At 37.6% G+C, this 16626-nt stretch overlaps 3 protein-coding genes across 6 annotated transcripts in view; 2 read left to right on the forward strand and 1 right to left on the reverse strand.

Annotated features, from left to right (window-relative positions):
• Positions 1-45: 45 nt before the first annotated feature.
• On the forward strand, positions 46-6757 carry cog2 (component of oligomeric golgi complex 2). Its single transcript, XM_056761130.1, has 18 exons — positions 46-225; positions 480-641; positions 772-837; positions 911-991; positions 1115-1215; positions 1391-1499; positions 1609-1788; positions 1962-2086; positions 2177-2303; positions 2431-2570; positions 3449-3510; positions 4232-4383; positions 4458-4640; positions 4729-4801; positions 4889-5031; positions 5150-5289; positions 5414-5594; positions 5766-6757. Exons 1-18 carry the CDS (start codon positions 166-168, stop codon positions 5871-5873), a joined length of 2193 nt encoding a protein of 730 aa, XP_056617108.1. The 5' UTR covers positions 46-165; the 3' UTR covers positions 5874-6757.
• Positions 6758-6761: 4 nt separating this feature from the next.
• agt (angiotensinogen) lies at positions 6762-10808 on the reverse strand. The gene is made up of 5 exons (XM_056761131.1): positions 10661-10808; positions 8992-9788; positions 7832-8105; positions 7327-7477; positions 6762-7170 (listed from the first exon to the last, which is right to left on the reverse strand). The coding sequence occupies exons 2-5, from the start codon at positions 9761-9763 to the stop codon at positions 6994-6996; spliced, it is 1374 nt and encodes a 457-aa protein (XP_056617109.1). The 5' UTR covers positions 9764-9788; positions 10661-10808; the 3' UTR covers positions 6762-6993.
• A 636-nt stretch (positions 10809-11444) lies between these two features.
• phactr2 (phosphatase and actin regulator 2) overlaps positions 11445-16626 on the forward strand; it is a 36446-nt gene continuing 31264 nt past the window's right edge. Inside the window, exon 1 of one of the 4 annotated variants that reach the window (XM_056760699.1) lies at positions 11445-11918. In XM_056760699.1, coding sequence (XP_056616677.1) covers positions 11783-11918 — 136 coding nt within the window. In that variant the 5' untranslated portion in view covers positions 11445-11782. Of the gene's footprint in view, positions 11919-13814; positions 13943-16626 lie in introns of those variants that run through there. The other 3 variants (XM_056760704.1, XM_056760700.1, XM_056760701.1) reach the window with 3 other exon arrangements.

A 16626-nucleotide genomic window follows, 5' to 3' on the forward strand; every position in this document is an offset into this window, starting at 1 on the left:
CTCGAAGGTGTGTGAAGGGTGTGCAGTCTTTACTCAGTCGTTGGCTTGTGCCATGTTTGCGGAAGTTAGAACGATTTCTCTCATTTTAACTAAATGTAGACAATACTCTTTCCATTTTTAAAAATAAATGTTATTATATATTATTTCGTAGCCCAACATAATAGAATGATGACCTTACCAAAGGGACCGGATTCTTTGTGCTTTGACAAAGACGAATTTATGAAGGTAAGATAATTTTATCTATGTGTAAACTCCCGTTTTTACCTTTATGAGCAACTAACCGGCTGATTTAGGTTTAGTTTGTGTTCAAAATTAATATATTTAACGATACATGACTATCGTATAGCTCGCATCGATCTCAAATACTTAGATATTCAGGCCGCACAGTGCCTGTACTGTCTTCTAGTTGCTTTTTTTGCATTGATATTTTTTCCATGAGTACACTTTGATATTAAATAATTCAATGTTTTTTTTTGCAGGATGACTTCGACGTGGACAAATTTGTGGCTGACTGCAGAAAACGCGTCCAGCTCGAGGAGATGCGTGAAGATCTGGAGCAATATTACAGACTTCTCAAAACAGCCATGGTCGAGCTCATCAATAAAGACTATGCAGACTTCGTTAACCTGTCCACCAATCTCGTGAGTTTAAGAATTTGCTGTGTGTTTTATTTTAGTTTGAGACCATCGTGATACTGCCACGTACTTTATGTGCTATGTTTATTGGTTGACGTGATCTGGATGATGGAGAAGGTTGTATCTGTAATTTTAGGTCGGAATGGATAAAGCCCTCAATCAGCTCTCTGTACCTCTTGGCCAGTTACGTGAAGAGGTTATGGTAAGTGCTTAGCACAACATCAGCGCATGGATTTCGTGAAACCATGGTTTAAATAACTTCTCCTCATACACAGAGTTTAAAATCATCGGTGAATGAAGTTATTGATGCTATAGACGGGCAGTTATCCAAGCAGGAGGATATTCAAAAAAAGAAGGTATGTTATGGTGTGGTGTCCTATCGTTTTCTGTAAAATACATTGTTGCTCTGTGTGCACATATTGTCGGTCAATGATGCATTTTAACAGTCTTTATACAGTCCTATATTTGTGTCCTTGCAGATTTGTGTGTTGAGACTCATCCAAGTTGTGAGATCGGTGGAGAAGATTGAGAAAATTCTTCACCAAAACACAAAAGATACAACATCCCTAGAGACCAGCAGGTATGTTATGTATTTGGAGATTGATGTGACAAATAAGTTCAAGCAATACATTGCAAGTTAATAGTTCATTTGTATTATACATACATGTCTGTTTGACTGATAAAAGAAAATGGTTTTAAGTTATCTACATTGCACTTTGCAATGCAAATGAACAGTTTATTTCTTCTTTTCTTAGTCCCCTTCTGGCAGGTCAGATTCTAGAGCGAATTGCCACAGAGTTCAACCAGTTACAGTTTCATGCCGTCCAGAGCAAAGGAATGCCATTGCTTGATAAAGTGCGCCCGGTGAGCTGCAAGTTTTAAAATAATCCATTGCGTTTCTCACCTTTATAAATATATATGTTGTGGTAATTTCCGGAAAAGGTCATAATTTATGTATTGTGTAATGTTTTAGAGAATAGCTGGAATCACAGCTATGCTTCAGGAGTCTCTGGAAGGCTTATTGATTCAAGGCCTGCAGACATCAAATGTAGACATTGTAAGGCATTGCCTCAGGACGTATGCTACCATAGATAAAACAAGGGACGCAGAAGCACTGGTTGGACAAGTCCTAGTCAAACCATACATGGATGAGGTAAATTTACACTTGGTTATAGCAGTAAAGCCAAATGTATCGTTCTTAAGTCATCATTACGAAAAGTCTTGCAAAGACTACAGATACGCTTAAAGATAAAATTCACTTCTGTAATCTGGCAGCCTGTTCCAATTCCCATCGTACTAATTTCTTAACTGTACCTTAACCTTCAGGTTATTGTTGATCAGTTTGTTAAATCCAACCCTAATGGTCTAAAGATGATGTATGCAAAGCTGTTGGAGTTTGTGCCTCACCATTGTAGACTGCTACGGGAGGTGACTGGTGGGGCTGTCTCGAGGTATGCCTGCTGCCTTCACTGATTTGCTACATTTTGCTGCCTAATATTATAATGTACTTTAACTTATATTACACCCTTCTGTGTACTTAGTGATAAAGCAGATATTGTCCCAGGATATGACTTCCTGGTGAACTCGGTCTGGCCTGAAATCATTAGAGGTATTGAGGAAAGACTCCCTTCTATCTTCAGTCCTGGAAACCCAGATGTGTTTTATGAGGTAAACACAGGAAAGAATGTATTCATGCTTAAACCGAGACATTTTCGGTTGTGAAAATGTAAACACACAAATGTGTTTGTTTTAAAATGCCATTCCTTGATGGTTCATTATGTCTTCTTGTTTTCAGAGATATATTGTCAGCATGGATTTTGTGCGTAAGTTTGAGAGACAGTGTGGTTCCCAGGCCAGTGTGAAGAGACTGCGTGCACATGCTTCCTACCAGAGCTTCCACAACAAATGGAACCTGCCAGTGTACATCCAGCTGCGGTATGATGACTTTTTTTGGACAAAAACAAATAGATATGTTATTCAAATGTTTTTATGTCCTTAAGTTAGCTAGTTAGGGGATGGAAATGGCTCTTTTCTCTTTATAAAAATCCATGTCCAGTTACCACGAGCGACCGGAAGTCAAGTCAAGGGAATTAATAACATTAAAAAGGAACTGAGCTGAGATTCTGTTCTTGGTGTTATATATTGAAAAACATTTACTTGCTCTGGAAGTGCATTGATCTGTGTGTGAGGCTTGGACAGGGCTCTATGGTGTTTGATTAACATTCACTGGATATAAAGTCCAGTGTTATCTTGTTTGTTTAGGCCAGTTAAGCTTTGTTTGTTGTGTTTGCCTTTTCTTAGAAATGAGCTCTTGTAGTGAACTTAAAATGATTGCTCTTGTGTTTTTATTCTTTAACATTTAGAATTGAATATTATGTTTACTATCTAGTTTTCAAGCCTTTTTGAGTAGTTCTGTATTATATAATTTGTTTCATTTTTTGAAATGCGTTTATTGTGACTCAATGTCTGTCTTATGTAGTCCTTTCATGGCATTATCTACAATAGCTGTTGTGTACAAATCAGTTTTGTCCCTCATTTCTGTGCATCAGCCCACTCAAGGCACTATAGACCTGTGTGGTCATGAACATTTTGTTACCAATCTGACCTTTTTTAGATCACTTCCAGTTCAATTGTTTACTCTTCTGTATAACTTAGAATTACATGTCAATACTTGCAATACTTCTAAACTCTCTAAATGATCTAAAGTTTCAAAAGATTGTTTTTTACATCATAGAAATGAGGAATTTATAAAAATTCTAAGCAATGGCCTTGTATCTTCATGACTATATCCTGACATGCTGTGTTTTTTATAGGTTCAAGGAGATTGCTGGTAGTCTAGAAAATGCCATTGCAGATGGACTGGTGACAGCTCCAGGTCAGTAAATGTCTTTGGGTTGGGATAAGATAATACCCCATGACATGAGATGGTGGTGTATACAAAACAAATTTAGGAACATATTATGTTGTCCATCACTCCACATCTGCTGACAGGCATAAGATTCGAGCGTCGTAAGGCAACACAACAAACCTTTTTAACCACCTCAAAATAAAAGGGACTGAAAGAGTATGCCGACAGTCAAATTATAAAGGGATCCCACGCGAGTAAATCAGGTTCAACCAAGCATACGGAAACTAAAAGGCTTAAACAACGACTTTAGCGAAAGAACCATTTGAGAAAGGAACTCCGTATCCGTATGACAGAATGAACAAGCGCTGGAAAGATGTCACTGACGCGGTCGCATTTTACCTGGCCAAAGACATGATTCCCATAAAGACTGTGGAAAATGAGGGCTTTAAAAAACTGCTCAAAGTCGTGGATCCACGTTACGAATTAAATATCAAAAATATTTATCCTCCACGCCCATTCCACAGCTTTACTCCGAGTGCCGCAACAAGATGAAAAACAAAATTCAAAATGTAAAGTTTTTTTCTAACAGCTGATTTATGGTCTTGCACTTGCATTAAATATTAACTTGATTAAAATATTCTTCAAATACATAGTTCTTCCCACAGTTCTTTGTTTCCCGTTGATTGCATAAGAGCAAACCGCAGATCACCACTGATACAGAATCTGCTCTTTGTCATTGTAAACTCAGTTGGAGGCAGCTACCACCTGCAAGTGACTGAGGTGCTGTGGAGCTGCATCTGCAGGTGTTGGGCCGACCAGGTGTACCTATCTCCACTTGCTCATCGATTTTGGAAACTAACACTGCAGCTACTTTCAAGATACGGCACATTTCTCACAGAGGTAAAATATTAATGGTGCAGCAAATATGAATTATGATAGCATTGGTACTAATTTGTACTCTTTTCATCTCACAGGTGCTAACAAAGACCTCTTCTCCAGAGACTAGCAAAGATTCAGTAAGGCCTCTTCCAAGCTCCGCCTCCTCCACATCCAGCCGAACATCACAAGATGCAGACAGTGAGAACTCCGGCCCCACTGCCCTGTCTACCAAGCACCTCGTCTTCATCGCAGCCGATGTTGATAAGTTACAAGAGCAGGTAATGCGCTTTATTTAGAGAAGAGTCTTATTTGGAGAATCTTTAGTACATCTCATATGGATTAAATCATGTTTTACTCTGTTTCTAGATTCCAGACATCACTGAGATGATCAGGGTGAAACTGGAGGCTATTGGATTCCAGAACTTTGCTATTGTTTCAGGTTTGTTTTGTGAAGTTTGATGACTTAAGAGCAGTTCCATACATGTGAGAGTGTGCTCGTATCACTGTTTCTTGTGTTGTGCTCCAGAGGCTTTGCAGGACTCCAAGACGTCCTTGTCTAGCTGCATTCCCGCACTGAACAGCAGAATGACTCAGCATCTGACAGAGAGGAGCATTCGCTTCCTGAAAAATGCATCCGAGGTTCCACGGCTCTATCGAAGGACCAACAAGGTCAACAGCACTTTTATTTGCACATACTTTATAATCGTACAAAATTAAGCATATGTTAAACTGAGCTGTTTACATTTCCTTAGCCATATAAAAACTGTGGTTGCTCTCTCATCAATAGGAGGTGCCCACCAGAGCCTCAGCGTATATGGACAATGCCCTTCGCCCACTCCATCAGCTGGTCACTGATTCCCAAAATGTGGTGAAAGACTCCATCATCCAGGAGTGGCTCCGCATCACACTGTCAGAGTGCACCCATAGGTACTGCTGAATGAACTTACACCTTTCTCTAAACGTAAATTTAAACTTTATTAAACCGTTTATGATTCACGCACATCAACTCCAGCGTTGTTTTGTTGCTCAAAAGAACCTTTGTGTATGTTAGATATTTTGAGACGATATCAGACGTGCTGAGCTCAGTGCGGAAGATGGAGGAGTCTCTGAAGAGACTGAAGCAGGCTAGAAAAACGGCCACCACCAGCACTGTTGGTGTAAATGCTGGGCCATCAGATGACAGTAAGATCCGCCTGCAGCTGGCTATGGATGTGGAATACCTCGGAGAACAGGTATTAAATACAGTAACGGTCAAAATCAGATATACTTGCGCAATATAGTTATGGGTAATATTATTTTGATATTTGGATTTTACTTCCAAAGGTATGCATTATAGTTGCGATCTCCGGAAGTGCAAAGAAGAAGAGTCTTGCTTTATCATACTTGTAATTTCTTTTTTCAAGATTCAGAAGATGGGCCTCCAACCAAACGAGATTACCATGTTCTCTTCTTTGCTGGAACTTGTGCAGGAGGCACGAGATCTTGCTTCAGCAGAACAGACAGGGTCATAAAGCAGGATGGCCCAGGGGGATGAAATGTAGTTCAATTTGTCTTGTATTGGAGGTTTCAAGACCTTCAGCATGCAAATGCTCAGACAGAATAAGCACAGATGCTCCACTCGGCGTCTCTTCAAGGAGGAGCTTTCTGAAGCCCTGTTCTGGATTCTTACTTTTATGAGACAAACACTTGCTAATAACAACAAGATTCTAGCAGCAAGAGCTACCTGTTTAGGAGCACACTAAAAGAATGTGATTTACTGTCTGACATGTTATTTATCACTTATCTATATGTAAGAATATGACTGGAACAGTCATTTTATGCTTATTGGAGTTATCGGAGCAACTCATTTATATGCACAAGTCACAAAATTTAGACTGACACTAAATCCTTTAAACTATTGTGTCTTGTCATATGGGTTACATCAGTTGATTTAAGATGACAAGGGTGCTTTGACTTCAGTTGTGTGTGACTGAAATTGCTCTCCTAGGAAATTTGGCGAACCCTGCCAAATAAACTGGTCAAATGCAGAAGAGGTTATTTGCTCACATTACATCTGTTTTATATAAGAAGGGGTATTGGAGTTTACTTGTTTCACTGGGGAAGAATGAGACTGCTGAAATACGAAATTTTGAAATATAAATGGGGATACTATGAAACACTGCAAGTGTGTCGGGGTTAATATGTTACAAAAATGCCCTTGCAGAGCACGATGGAATGGTCAGTGACCACCAAACCGAATGTGTGCGTAAAAACTCTGTGTTTTAAATGGTTTTTTGTAGCAGGTGTGCCTAATAAATGTTGCTCCTTTGCATAATTACCCCACCACTTTTGTAATTGTTTTCATATTTCATACCATTGCTTTAATAAATTTGTGGTTGAATACTTTTTACAGAAATTGATGTTTTTCATAAATATTCCAATTTAATTTGTTCAAGCAGTTCATACAGGAAGTCTTTGTACATATTTAAGTTATAACAAAAATGACAAAGTTGTCTAAAAGGTGTGTGAATGGCTGATTTTAACCTGACGCTGTCCATTATTCAAATGTTTAATTTACATTTACTTTATTCAAATGGAAGCACTCGAAATTCTGCATAAATTACTCCACAGCCACCAAAACTGAGATGTATTTTAAATTGTTGGATTGACAATTTTTCCCAGCATGAGTATGGCGTTAGAGTTTCCCTCCACAAGTGCAAAGAAGTATGGCCGGTTAAATGTCAGTGTCTGGACAGGTCTTGATAGGTCATCTTTCTGGAGAAACTTAGATCCTTCCTCTGTCATCTCAAGCACATCATTATTGAATACCTGTGAGATATAAAGAGCTTAACATGTTTTATGAAAAAAAAATACTGGTTACACATTTAAAACTAAGTCAAGAGAACTAGTAACTAGTTGAAAGTAATAAAACCAATATACAATATATATAAAGTCAATTACAAACTCTTGTTCCCCAAATATTACCTGATCGACAGTGAAGTTCCCTTTGCTGCTGAGTTGACTGAAACTTGCATCAGAGCCCATGAGGTACTTCTCCACTGCCATATCAGACAGTACTGATCTCAGGTCTGTCACAGCAGTCAAGGAAAATTTGGGCAAATACAGCACCAGATGACTAGAGGAAGTCATAAGACCACAAACATTGTATTTCTTTTTTATACACAATTAACATTTGTGTTCTTATTTTATATTCTATATAGAATAAAATAGAATACTTTGTCATTTCAAAGTTGTACAAAAAATTAGCTCTCTATCATCTTAAGGTTAGTTTTGTTTTAAAACTGCGTTATATTTCAGGTTTAACCACAAGTCATCCAGTTTATCTCAGGATGTTGAAATGGTTTAATTAATTATTTTACATAAGCGGAAGGCTGTGTGTGGTTCACAATAGCAAAGTTTCCAACTATTGTTAAAAAAGTCTGATTTCAATACATGAAAATAAAATAAAAAAGTAGGCAAATGTACTCACTTCTCTTTCAGATGTTTATCCCACTTAGATATGATATCTGACCGGAGTTGCTTCTCAATGTGCTGCAGGTTGGTTCCTTCATGAGGCAGAACAAGGAGTAAGTAGGTCCTTTTACTGAGGCCGAGTTTGACTATAAAGCACTTCCTGTGAGGGTCAGTAAAGTACATGTAGACACCATGATACTTCATTAATGGTACTTTGACACTGGATTCCTCATCGGTCCAGAACTCCTGCTCAGTGGTTGCATTAGGATCAGACGCAAACTTCCAGTTGCCTGTAAAAGTTAATAAAGATTAATTTCACAAAATAAATCATTCACAATATATCTTGTAAAGGTCCAGTGTATCATTTTTTGGATGATCTATTGACAGAAATGCAGCATTATACACAACTGGGTCTTCAGAGGTGTATAAAGCAAAATTATCATAGTTTTGATTTTAGTTTTATATAGTTTTAATAACATTTTTAATTAGCTTTTATTTTTAGATTTTTAGCTTTTAGTTGTTAATTTTAGTTAAAGTTTTAGCAATTTTGGTATATGCTTTCGTCATTTTATAATTTACTGTTTTATTTTTAATGTTGCTATATAAGATTCAATATTTTTTATTTTAGTTTTATTTAAACATTTTTTTTATTATTATAATTTTACTTCTTTAAGCTGGCTTCAGCTTATTTTTTAGGCAAAATTTCAAATTTTCCTTGAGTAACGTTTTTCCAATAAATTTCAGGTAAAATAACCTTGTTATAAAGAGCTTACATAATGAAGCGATATGTTTTTGTTACCTTAGAATGAGCTATTTCTGTCTACATACACCGCGGGTCCCCTTGCATGGAATTCTCCAAGTTTTTCCTACAGTAGCCCTAAACGGACAAACTGCTCTACAGAGCACGTTTCGTAAATACGCTATCTCCTTTGGTAAAGAAATGAAAATGTGACTACATCTTAGTCCTGTGGCAGCCACCCTTCGAAAGGAACGGGGGAGGGTGAAGTGAGCTGTTGGTTGCAATTTGCAACCTCACCACTGGATGCTGCTAAATTTCATACACTGGATTCTTAATGACGTTAATAAAGTATTTTTAATCATCAAAAATAATGGGCCAGAAAACTTAAATGACAAGCTATTAGGATACCTTTAAAGGAACATACATATAGCACTCACCTTTGAAATTAACTGAACTAGCAAACAGCAAGTTAGTTTGTGCAGTGACATCCGCGAACAGTTTCTTTGCCTTGCTCTTTGACGTTTTCTGGATGAAGTTGTCCACCTGCACTTCAGCTTCCTTAGGCTGTGCAAAGTCCACAGAACGAACAAAAGATTGATCTGAAAAGTCTTGTGTTCCACGTACAAAATCTTTAGAAAGGTCAGCGTCGTTGTTACTAAAAGTCCACACGACGGTCTTGAACTCATTTCGAGATTCATCTACATGTGAACTTATGGCCTGGAGTGTGCGTAACACTGTATGTCCATCCATAAAGTATTCACAGTCTGGCTGATCAGACTCCCGGCTGAGTCCTAACAGCTGTTGGTAGGAAATGGCTGTCTTTTTGGATGCACCAAGAAATAGTGTCACCAAAGTGCCAAAAGCATTTACGGGAGACAGCAGTGTGTTGGTATTCTTCTGTGAGCGACTGAGTGCATGATACATACGAAACCCAAGGGAGTTTTGTAGTTCTGCTAACACAGCAGTTCGTTGGGTGAGGTTTTTCAGGTCCTCTGCGGTCCCGGTAGGTCGTGGGTCTGGCTCAGTACTGTCTTGAAGAGTCAGTGGATGGACGGTTTCTAAGGGCTGGTGGTCTTCTTTCTGGATGACCTCACAGCTGATGTTGTCAAAGCTAAAAAGGTTGAAAGGGTGGATATACACACGATTGGCCATTCCCATGGAAAGGCAGGAGATCATCAAGAGCGTGAGGTACATCTTGTTCATCTTCATTTATTGGAAAACTATCACACAGGACCTGTTGAATTGGATATTGAAGATATCTGGTTAATTGCACAATATCAGAGATAATTTTTGTATAATATTTAAAGACTCTATGAGTTTTAAAATGCCCTGCACTTTACACGGAAGTACAACAGACATATATTTTACATGATTGGCATTTCACAAACAGTGCTTTTTTATTCTACCTAAGACTCCCTTGTTTGAGTGATCTTTGGTTTTCCACTCCTCTTTTTTCATAGGATGTTCTGAATGTGAGGGCAATAACCCTCATGAACCAAAAGAACAGACCACGTAGGCCAATCTGAGATAATGGAGCAAAGACATTTTTTTTTACATTTCTGCTTTTCTTGCATTTGTCTTTGCTCCTAACACTATGGGGCGAATTCCCGGACAGAGATTGGACTAGTCCAAGACTAAAATAAATGTAAGAGCTGTCCAAACTGAAAACAACTTGCACTGACTTACTGTAACTTAAAATGCATGCCTTTGTGTTGTCTCAAAATGCGCACCGGTAATGTTTTTAGTAAGGCATGTTTGTTAAGACTACTTAAATTTCCTCATTAAAATAAAACCTAGTCCTGGTTTAAGGTAATCCCTGTCTGGGAAAACACCCCAGAACGTAATATTGTTTGGTTTTGATAAGGGCTTCTTAAGAAAAAAAGATATAAATGTAGTATATTAAAACACTAACATACATCAGTCGAAATAAAATGTACAGGCCCAGTTTACTAAAAATCACTGCAGCAAAGCTCCATCGCAAACTGAGAGGAAATATTTATTAAACCAAAATGTTATTATTATGATAATTTAATTGTAATTTCTCAAACATAGACGTACATACCGAAACTACACTAAAATAAAACGATTGAAAGAGCTCCGGTTTACCTTCAGATGTTTTGCTGAATCTAGCTGGCTGATAAAGGACTGAAGGTTTACCCAGATTTTAAATAACATCTATTGCAGGATGACTTAGTTACACATTGACACAGTATTGAGACATTCAGATTTCCCTAATGTTCTGTGTCGCAAGGGCTTCTGTGACTGTATGTTGATAAACAGTGGGAGTCATTGAGACCACTTCACATATTTACCTAAACCATGATGTAATAATGCTACAGAGAGATATGGGGTTGACATGACGTTCACAAAACAAAATCCAGGAAACTGAATGAGTCATATAAACACTTTATTCAAAATGCTTCTGCTTTTCATCCACTTTGATTTTAAAACAATATCATTATAAAACAATACAACAGCCAAATCTTTATAGCATATAAATTACATGCTCTAAAGTGCCAATTTCCCATTAGACCCTTTTTACTTGTCTATTTTACAACAAAGAAGATATGAGTACAATAAGCAGCAACCAATTCGGGGAAAAACATGTTTAAAGTTATATACTTCTAATAGAGATATGAAATGAAAACAAGAAAAAACAAGAACCACCATAATGTCCCCAAAACACACCGTATGTAGTTGTAAACAGCAAACGAGCTAATGGTTCATAATGTTTGATTTTTTTAGCAGGGACAAACAGACAAATAACATTACAGTAAAAACGCAAATGCCAGAGGAAAGCGCACACCCGGTCAAAACCTGTCACACTTAAAAAAGGTGTCGAAATGGGTGCAGGGGTTGTCGTCGCTGACTGACGCACATGACGTTCTTGATGTGATTTCCGTCTCGCAACGCCACAGTGATGTTTCCGAAGAGTCGTGGGTAACTGTTAACTCCTGTGACCTCAGTCTAGCTCCGGATAAAACTCTCTCTAGATTAATATCTTTTTAATGGAGTTGTTTCGTATTTGTTTATGTTACAAAGTAGCTACTCTTTGCAGAGGAGAGACACTCACATCATCTCAAGAGAGAACTAGTCAACAGCGTTTTAGGTGCCATTATCTTACTACAAGTCCCCTCTTTGAAACTCGTTATTTTAGCATTTCACAACGTTTATTTGACAGTAGTAAAAACTAGATTATTAAAAAAAGTTAAAGTTAGAGAAAGCAGCATGATGACGGAAGAAGACAGTTTTTCATATATAAGGAATTTTCCTCAAGTGTTTCCTGTGTTTAGAGTTCGTTCTCAAAGTGACACGTCTGGTTTTAAATCCAGAATACTAACCAGACTACGCGCAGCTTGTTCAGGTATGCTGCTCTTTGTTTGTTTGTTTATTTTAATGTTTGTTTGCTGTTTTATTAATTAAGATTTTTGGCATTACATAAATGTAAATGCTTAAGGTTTTGCTTGTAAAGTACTGCCCTTCTGAGAGATAGTCTATCTTTAATGTTTTAACTCATTCATTCATAACTTATATTTAAGGTGATAAAGTAATATTTCAACTCTGAGATGATTGCTGTTGTAATCATTTGCATTGGTGTATTACTATTTTTATTGATTATATTTGTAATGTTTACATATTATTGTCATGCATGTGCAATGTTAATAAGAAATGTAGTGATCCATTGACTGATTCTGATGAGAACGTGTTAAAGATAAAAATACTGCACATGCATTTCTTTGTGGTTGGCCTAAATGCAAGAATCTTGTGTCCGAGCATTTATTGTGCACGGAACCCACACAGGATATCGAAGCATTCATGTTGGTTTCTGGGTTTTCTCCTCCCAAAAACAACCCAATGATGTACTATTGACTTCTGATCTTTCTCATTGTGTTGAACTTGTTGGCATTTTATTAATTATGCCTAACAAAAAAGGTTAATAGTTAAAATGCCTTATTCAAAACTATAATACTTCAGCGCAGCTGACAGAAATATATTTGTCACTACTTGGTTAGAAGTTTTACACAATATTTAAGGATTAGGTTTAGTCAAATAACAATGACCATCTCCATCATTCAGTGGTTACTTTGATAGTATTAGATCTGGCACTATAAATGTCAGCTTATTGCTCCATTTACTATTTCATAAGTGTTTGTACATACCACCTGCACCTGCTAAGCTTAATAATAGTGAATATATATGTGTGTTGAATAGGCCTGTGTTAGTTGTTTTGTTCTGTGGTTTTTGGAGACAAAGTTTCTATCTGGTCCCTGGTGAAAAATAAGAATTTCTTAACCCAATGTAATTAGTAATCACATTCAGAGAAATTCACCCACATTGTAACCTTTACCACAACCTGTTAAACCAAGATGACAGATGCGCTCGCCTGAAACGTTTTCAGAAATATCACTTTCACAGCATGAAATGTTATCAAGTTCTAATATGTGAACATAGTAGAAAAACTCTTTATTTTCAGAGAAACAAAAATGTGTTTAACACGCATGGCTAGGGCGACATCATAACTTTGCAGCTACAAACTGTTATTCCAGCCTTTTATTTATGTTAAAAGTTAAAAATCATGTTTTTGTATGACACAAGGCACCTCTTCACGATGTTGCACTGAGATATCTATAGAAACAGCAGTTTAACCACTTCCTGACATTTCAAACTTCACCTCAGTGATTGTTCTTACAAACCTCTTTTTGTTTCAATAAGGTTCTTGTTTATTTTTAGTTTAATGAACCCTGTGGGCTCTGTCTATTCAAAGAAAGACTGTTAAAAATTAAAGAACCTCTCAGAGGTATGTTGTCATTTCAGTTATAGAAGTGCATCATCAGTGAAGGTCAAAGATTTCGCAATTTTATTTTTAAACATTGGCCATGCTCCTCTGTGTTTTTACCATTGAACATTCAGCATAGGGGTAAGTGGGTCAGATTTGGCCCTACATGACAAATTGCATCTCAAGGGTCACAATTTGCTGATGTGTGGGATGGAGTGATAAGATTTTAAACAACCATCTATTGTGGTTGTCACTAGGATTCAGGTTGAAAAGTCGACAATAAACTGCAAAAAATCAGAAAATGCTTCTAAACAGATGGATTTAATATACCACATTGACATAAATTGATTTGTCTGTCCTAGTCTGTTGTAATTTTTGTCTGCACTGTAGTTTTAAATAACGTCCACAAGGGGGATGTGTGCATTCATATTTCAAATGCTGTGCATGGCATCAGTCCTTGGCGGTTCTCCTTTGGATTCTGTTCTGTGCTGAAACGTTTTAAGACCAGCTTTGAAACCACATGATTGTTTTTCGAAGCCTCGCATCATCAATATTTCACGCTGCCTTGTCATACAGCTGGACAGGTTTGTGTTCCTGCAGCCATTTAATGAGTACGTACACAAAATTCTATCTATATAAGCCATTATGATCTATGCAATCTTTGAAGAGATTAAGTCATTGTGTTCTGAGATCCATTAGGAGAAAGGGATGTTTAAATATACATCCAGAACTGGCTTGCATTCAATGCAACCTATACTTTATCTTTCACTGGGATTTTAAATGTATGGTTAAGAGACATGGGCTAAAAGCTCTTTCTCGCTCTCTGTTTGTTTGGATTGATTTGTAGGTTTTCCTCGTTTGATGCTGGTGCGAAGATGTGTGTCGTCTCTTTATAAACACAATGAGTCATGTGATGACAGAGAGCTACAGTCGCGCTGCTGAAAGCGTTTGCCCTTTTCTAATAATGCGCTTGAGACTGAGCTCATTAAATAACCTTTTTCTTTAACCTTTTAAAAGCTTGTTCCTCTCACCTTCTGAATGAATTTTAAACAGTTATTAAAGACAATAAAATGGCCAATAGAGTGTCATAATGGGTGGATTTGTATTTCATGGCTACAGTTATATGTCAAGATGATGTAGGACTGAAAATAGGGCTGCACGATTAATCGTATTTTAATCGTAAAAATGCTTACCACAATTAACTGAGCGTAATCGTTGGGATAATAATGTTTTAAAAAACAAGCAAAAAACTCCCGATAAGGTCAGAAAATCGTTGCAAAGCTTGTATCTTTTAAACTCCCACTACAGGAAATAAAAAAGCACAACATTTTCACTACATTTCTACTATTTTAACACTTTTTTGCAAAACCCACAGACGAACATTAACAATGATTTATAAACAAAAGAACAAGAAATGAATAACGGAGTAGCAAGGTTTCATTCCGAAGGTCACAAAATGTTAACTTTTGTGGTGTTTACGTAATTGATTGCATGCTTTGAAATACGGTGTTAAAGAAGTTCAACGGCAGCAGATTATAACATATTAATTGGATGTAAAGCAGGGCTGGCTCCAGGCATGTGCAGGGGTGGACTGAGCCCACCTAAACGTCTGTCTTGCCCACCCAATGAGAGTAAAAAAACAGTACAATAAATGTCAGTATTTTTCTATTGGCTGAATGAATCGCGTTCTTCACCCATAGCGGCTTTAGTTTGTAACAGAGAAGCGTGCTACATGCTATGGGGGAAGCAAAGTACTGCAAAGGAATTTTAGGAGCACTGCACGCTTGCTTTGAGTTTATTATAAACAGCATGTAAAAGTAATTGTGCAGTAAAGTCTGATTTATTTATTATAACGGGAGTTTTTGCGGTCTTAATTTGTGTTGTTAACAAACGGCTATTATTTGGTCGCAATAGGCTAGATTTTAACCTGTTGACCGTAAGTAATGACTGAAAGCTCCATCTTCCATAGCTCCCCCTTTAGAAATAAATCTGTCTCCCTCCATCTCAAACAGTCCAAGTCATACTGCAGGTGGTAGCGAAACACTGTCCAACATAGTTTGGTTTAGGCGCGCTGTGCGCTCAACGACCTTATAAACAACAGCAGTTATATACACTTTATTATGTAAAGTTCATTGTGCAGTGATTTTTGCGAAATTCAACAGAATGCAGTGATGGGGATTGTTCTTAGCCCACTTTATGTCCAGTTTACATAACCGCTTTATTAATGCGTAACACATCAGTAAAATCTAGCACACACAATTACAATATAAAAGGCAATAATCAACAACAATCATTTTTGTTTCAATCTCTCAGTCTTCTGTAATCAATGCGTGTTTTTTACATTTAAAACATCTTAAATAATTTAAATCCTGCATGTTTTGCAATCATATATTGCTGTGTTTGTTGAATTCTAACAAAAGGAAAGCTTAAGATGACAGTCAGCAATATGAAAGCCTGAGAGCTTGACAATAAACTAATACAGAATTCAGGGTTATTTCATTAAACATTTTTTTAACTTTTTCTAAAATTCACAAACATTAGTTTGGTGTTGCTTCGAAATATATATATATGAACTTGTTTAGAATTTGCGATCTTTCAGTTTTAAAAATGCAGATCGTCTTTTAGACCCGTTTTTTCTCCAGTTCATTTTCTTAAAAAAACACAACATTTTTATATGAATTTTGGGAAAATGTCGTCAGAAGTTCACAGAAATAAACAATTTTTTTTTACCAAAACACATTCTTATCAGAAAAAAAACATTTGTGTCACCGATGTTAGGGCCGAGGGCCAATAACCACACTCCGGAGGAGCAGACACCCGAGGACACCAAGAGGCGGACAACAAGAAGTGGATTTAAAAGGGTAAGTATTTTATTAACTTAAAACAATAAAAGCAGTGATGCAAATGTTCGTGGGTGAGACAGTGGCTTCCTTCGTCTCCTCGGATGTGTTCGTGAGGCAGGCAGCCGACAATGCTCAGACTCGGCTGGTGTGTAAGTTCACAGAACAGTCCAGGGGATGACAGCAACTTCTCCTCTTCCCCGAGGGACAGACAACGACGGTGTTCGGGCTCGGCTGGTGTGTAAGTTCACAGAACAGTCCAGGGGAGGACAGCAACTTCTCCTCTTCCCCGAGGGACAGACAACGACGGTGTTCGGGCTCGGCTGGTGTGTCAGTTCACAGAACAATCCAGGGGAGGACAGCAACTTCTCTTCTTCCCCGAGGGACAGACAACGACGGTGTTCGGGCTCGGCTGGTGTGTAAGTTCACAGAACAATCCAGGGGAGGACAGCAAC

Source organism: Triplophysa dalaica, chromosome 11 (assembly GCF_015846415.1).
Source record: "Triplophysa dalaica isolate WHDGS20190420 chromosome 11, ASM1584641v1, whole genome shotgun sequence".
NCBI lineage: Eukaryota > Metazoa > Chordata > Actinopteri > Cypriniformes > Nemacheilidae > Triplophysa > Triplophysa dalaica.

What these genes read in the sequence shown, in the direction of transcription:
- cog2 (XM_056761130.1), top strand. Translation starts at nt 166, where the DNA reads ATGATGACCTTACCAAAGGGACCGGATTCTTTGTGCTTTGACAAAGAC. An exon ending in TTAACCTGTCCACCAATCTC is followed by an intron (nt 642 to 771) that starts GTGAGTTTAAGA and finishes CTGTAATTTTAG; the next exon opens with GTCGGAATGGATAAAGCCCT. An exon ending in ACCCAGATGTGTTTTATGAG is followed by an intron (nt 2,304 to 2,430) that starts GTAAACACAGGA and finishes TCTTGTTTTCAG; the next exon opens with AGATATATTGTCAGCATGGA.
- agt (XM_056761131.1), bottom strand. Translation starts at nt 9,763, where the DNA reads ATGAAGATGAACAAGATGTACCTCACGCTCTTGATGATCTCCTGCCTT. An exon ending in TAGTTCAGTTAATTTCAAAG is followed by an intron (nt 8,106 to 8,991) that starts GTGAGTGCTATA and finishes TAACTTTTACAG; the next exon opens with GCAACTGGAAGTTTGCGTCT. An exon ending in GATAAACATCTGAAAGAGAA is followed by an intron (nt 7,478 to 7,831) that starts GTGAGTACATTT and finishes GACTTCCTCTAG; the next exon opens with TCATCTGGTGCTGTATTTGC.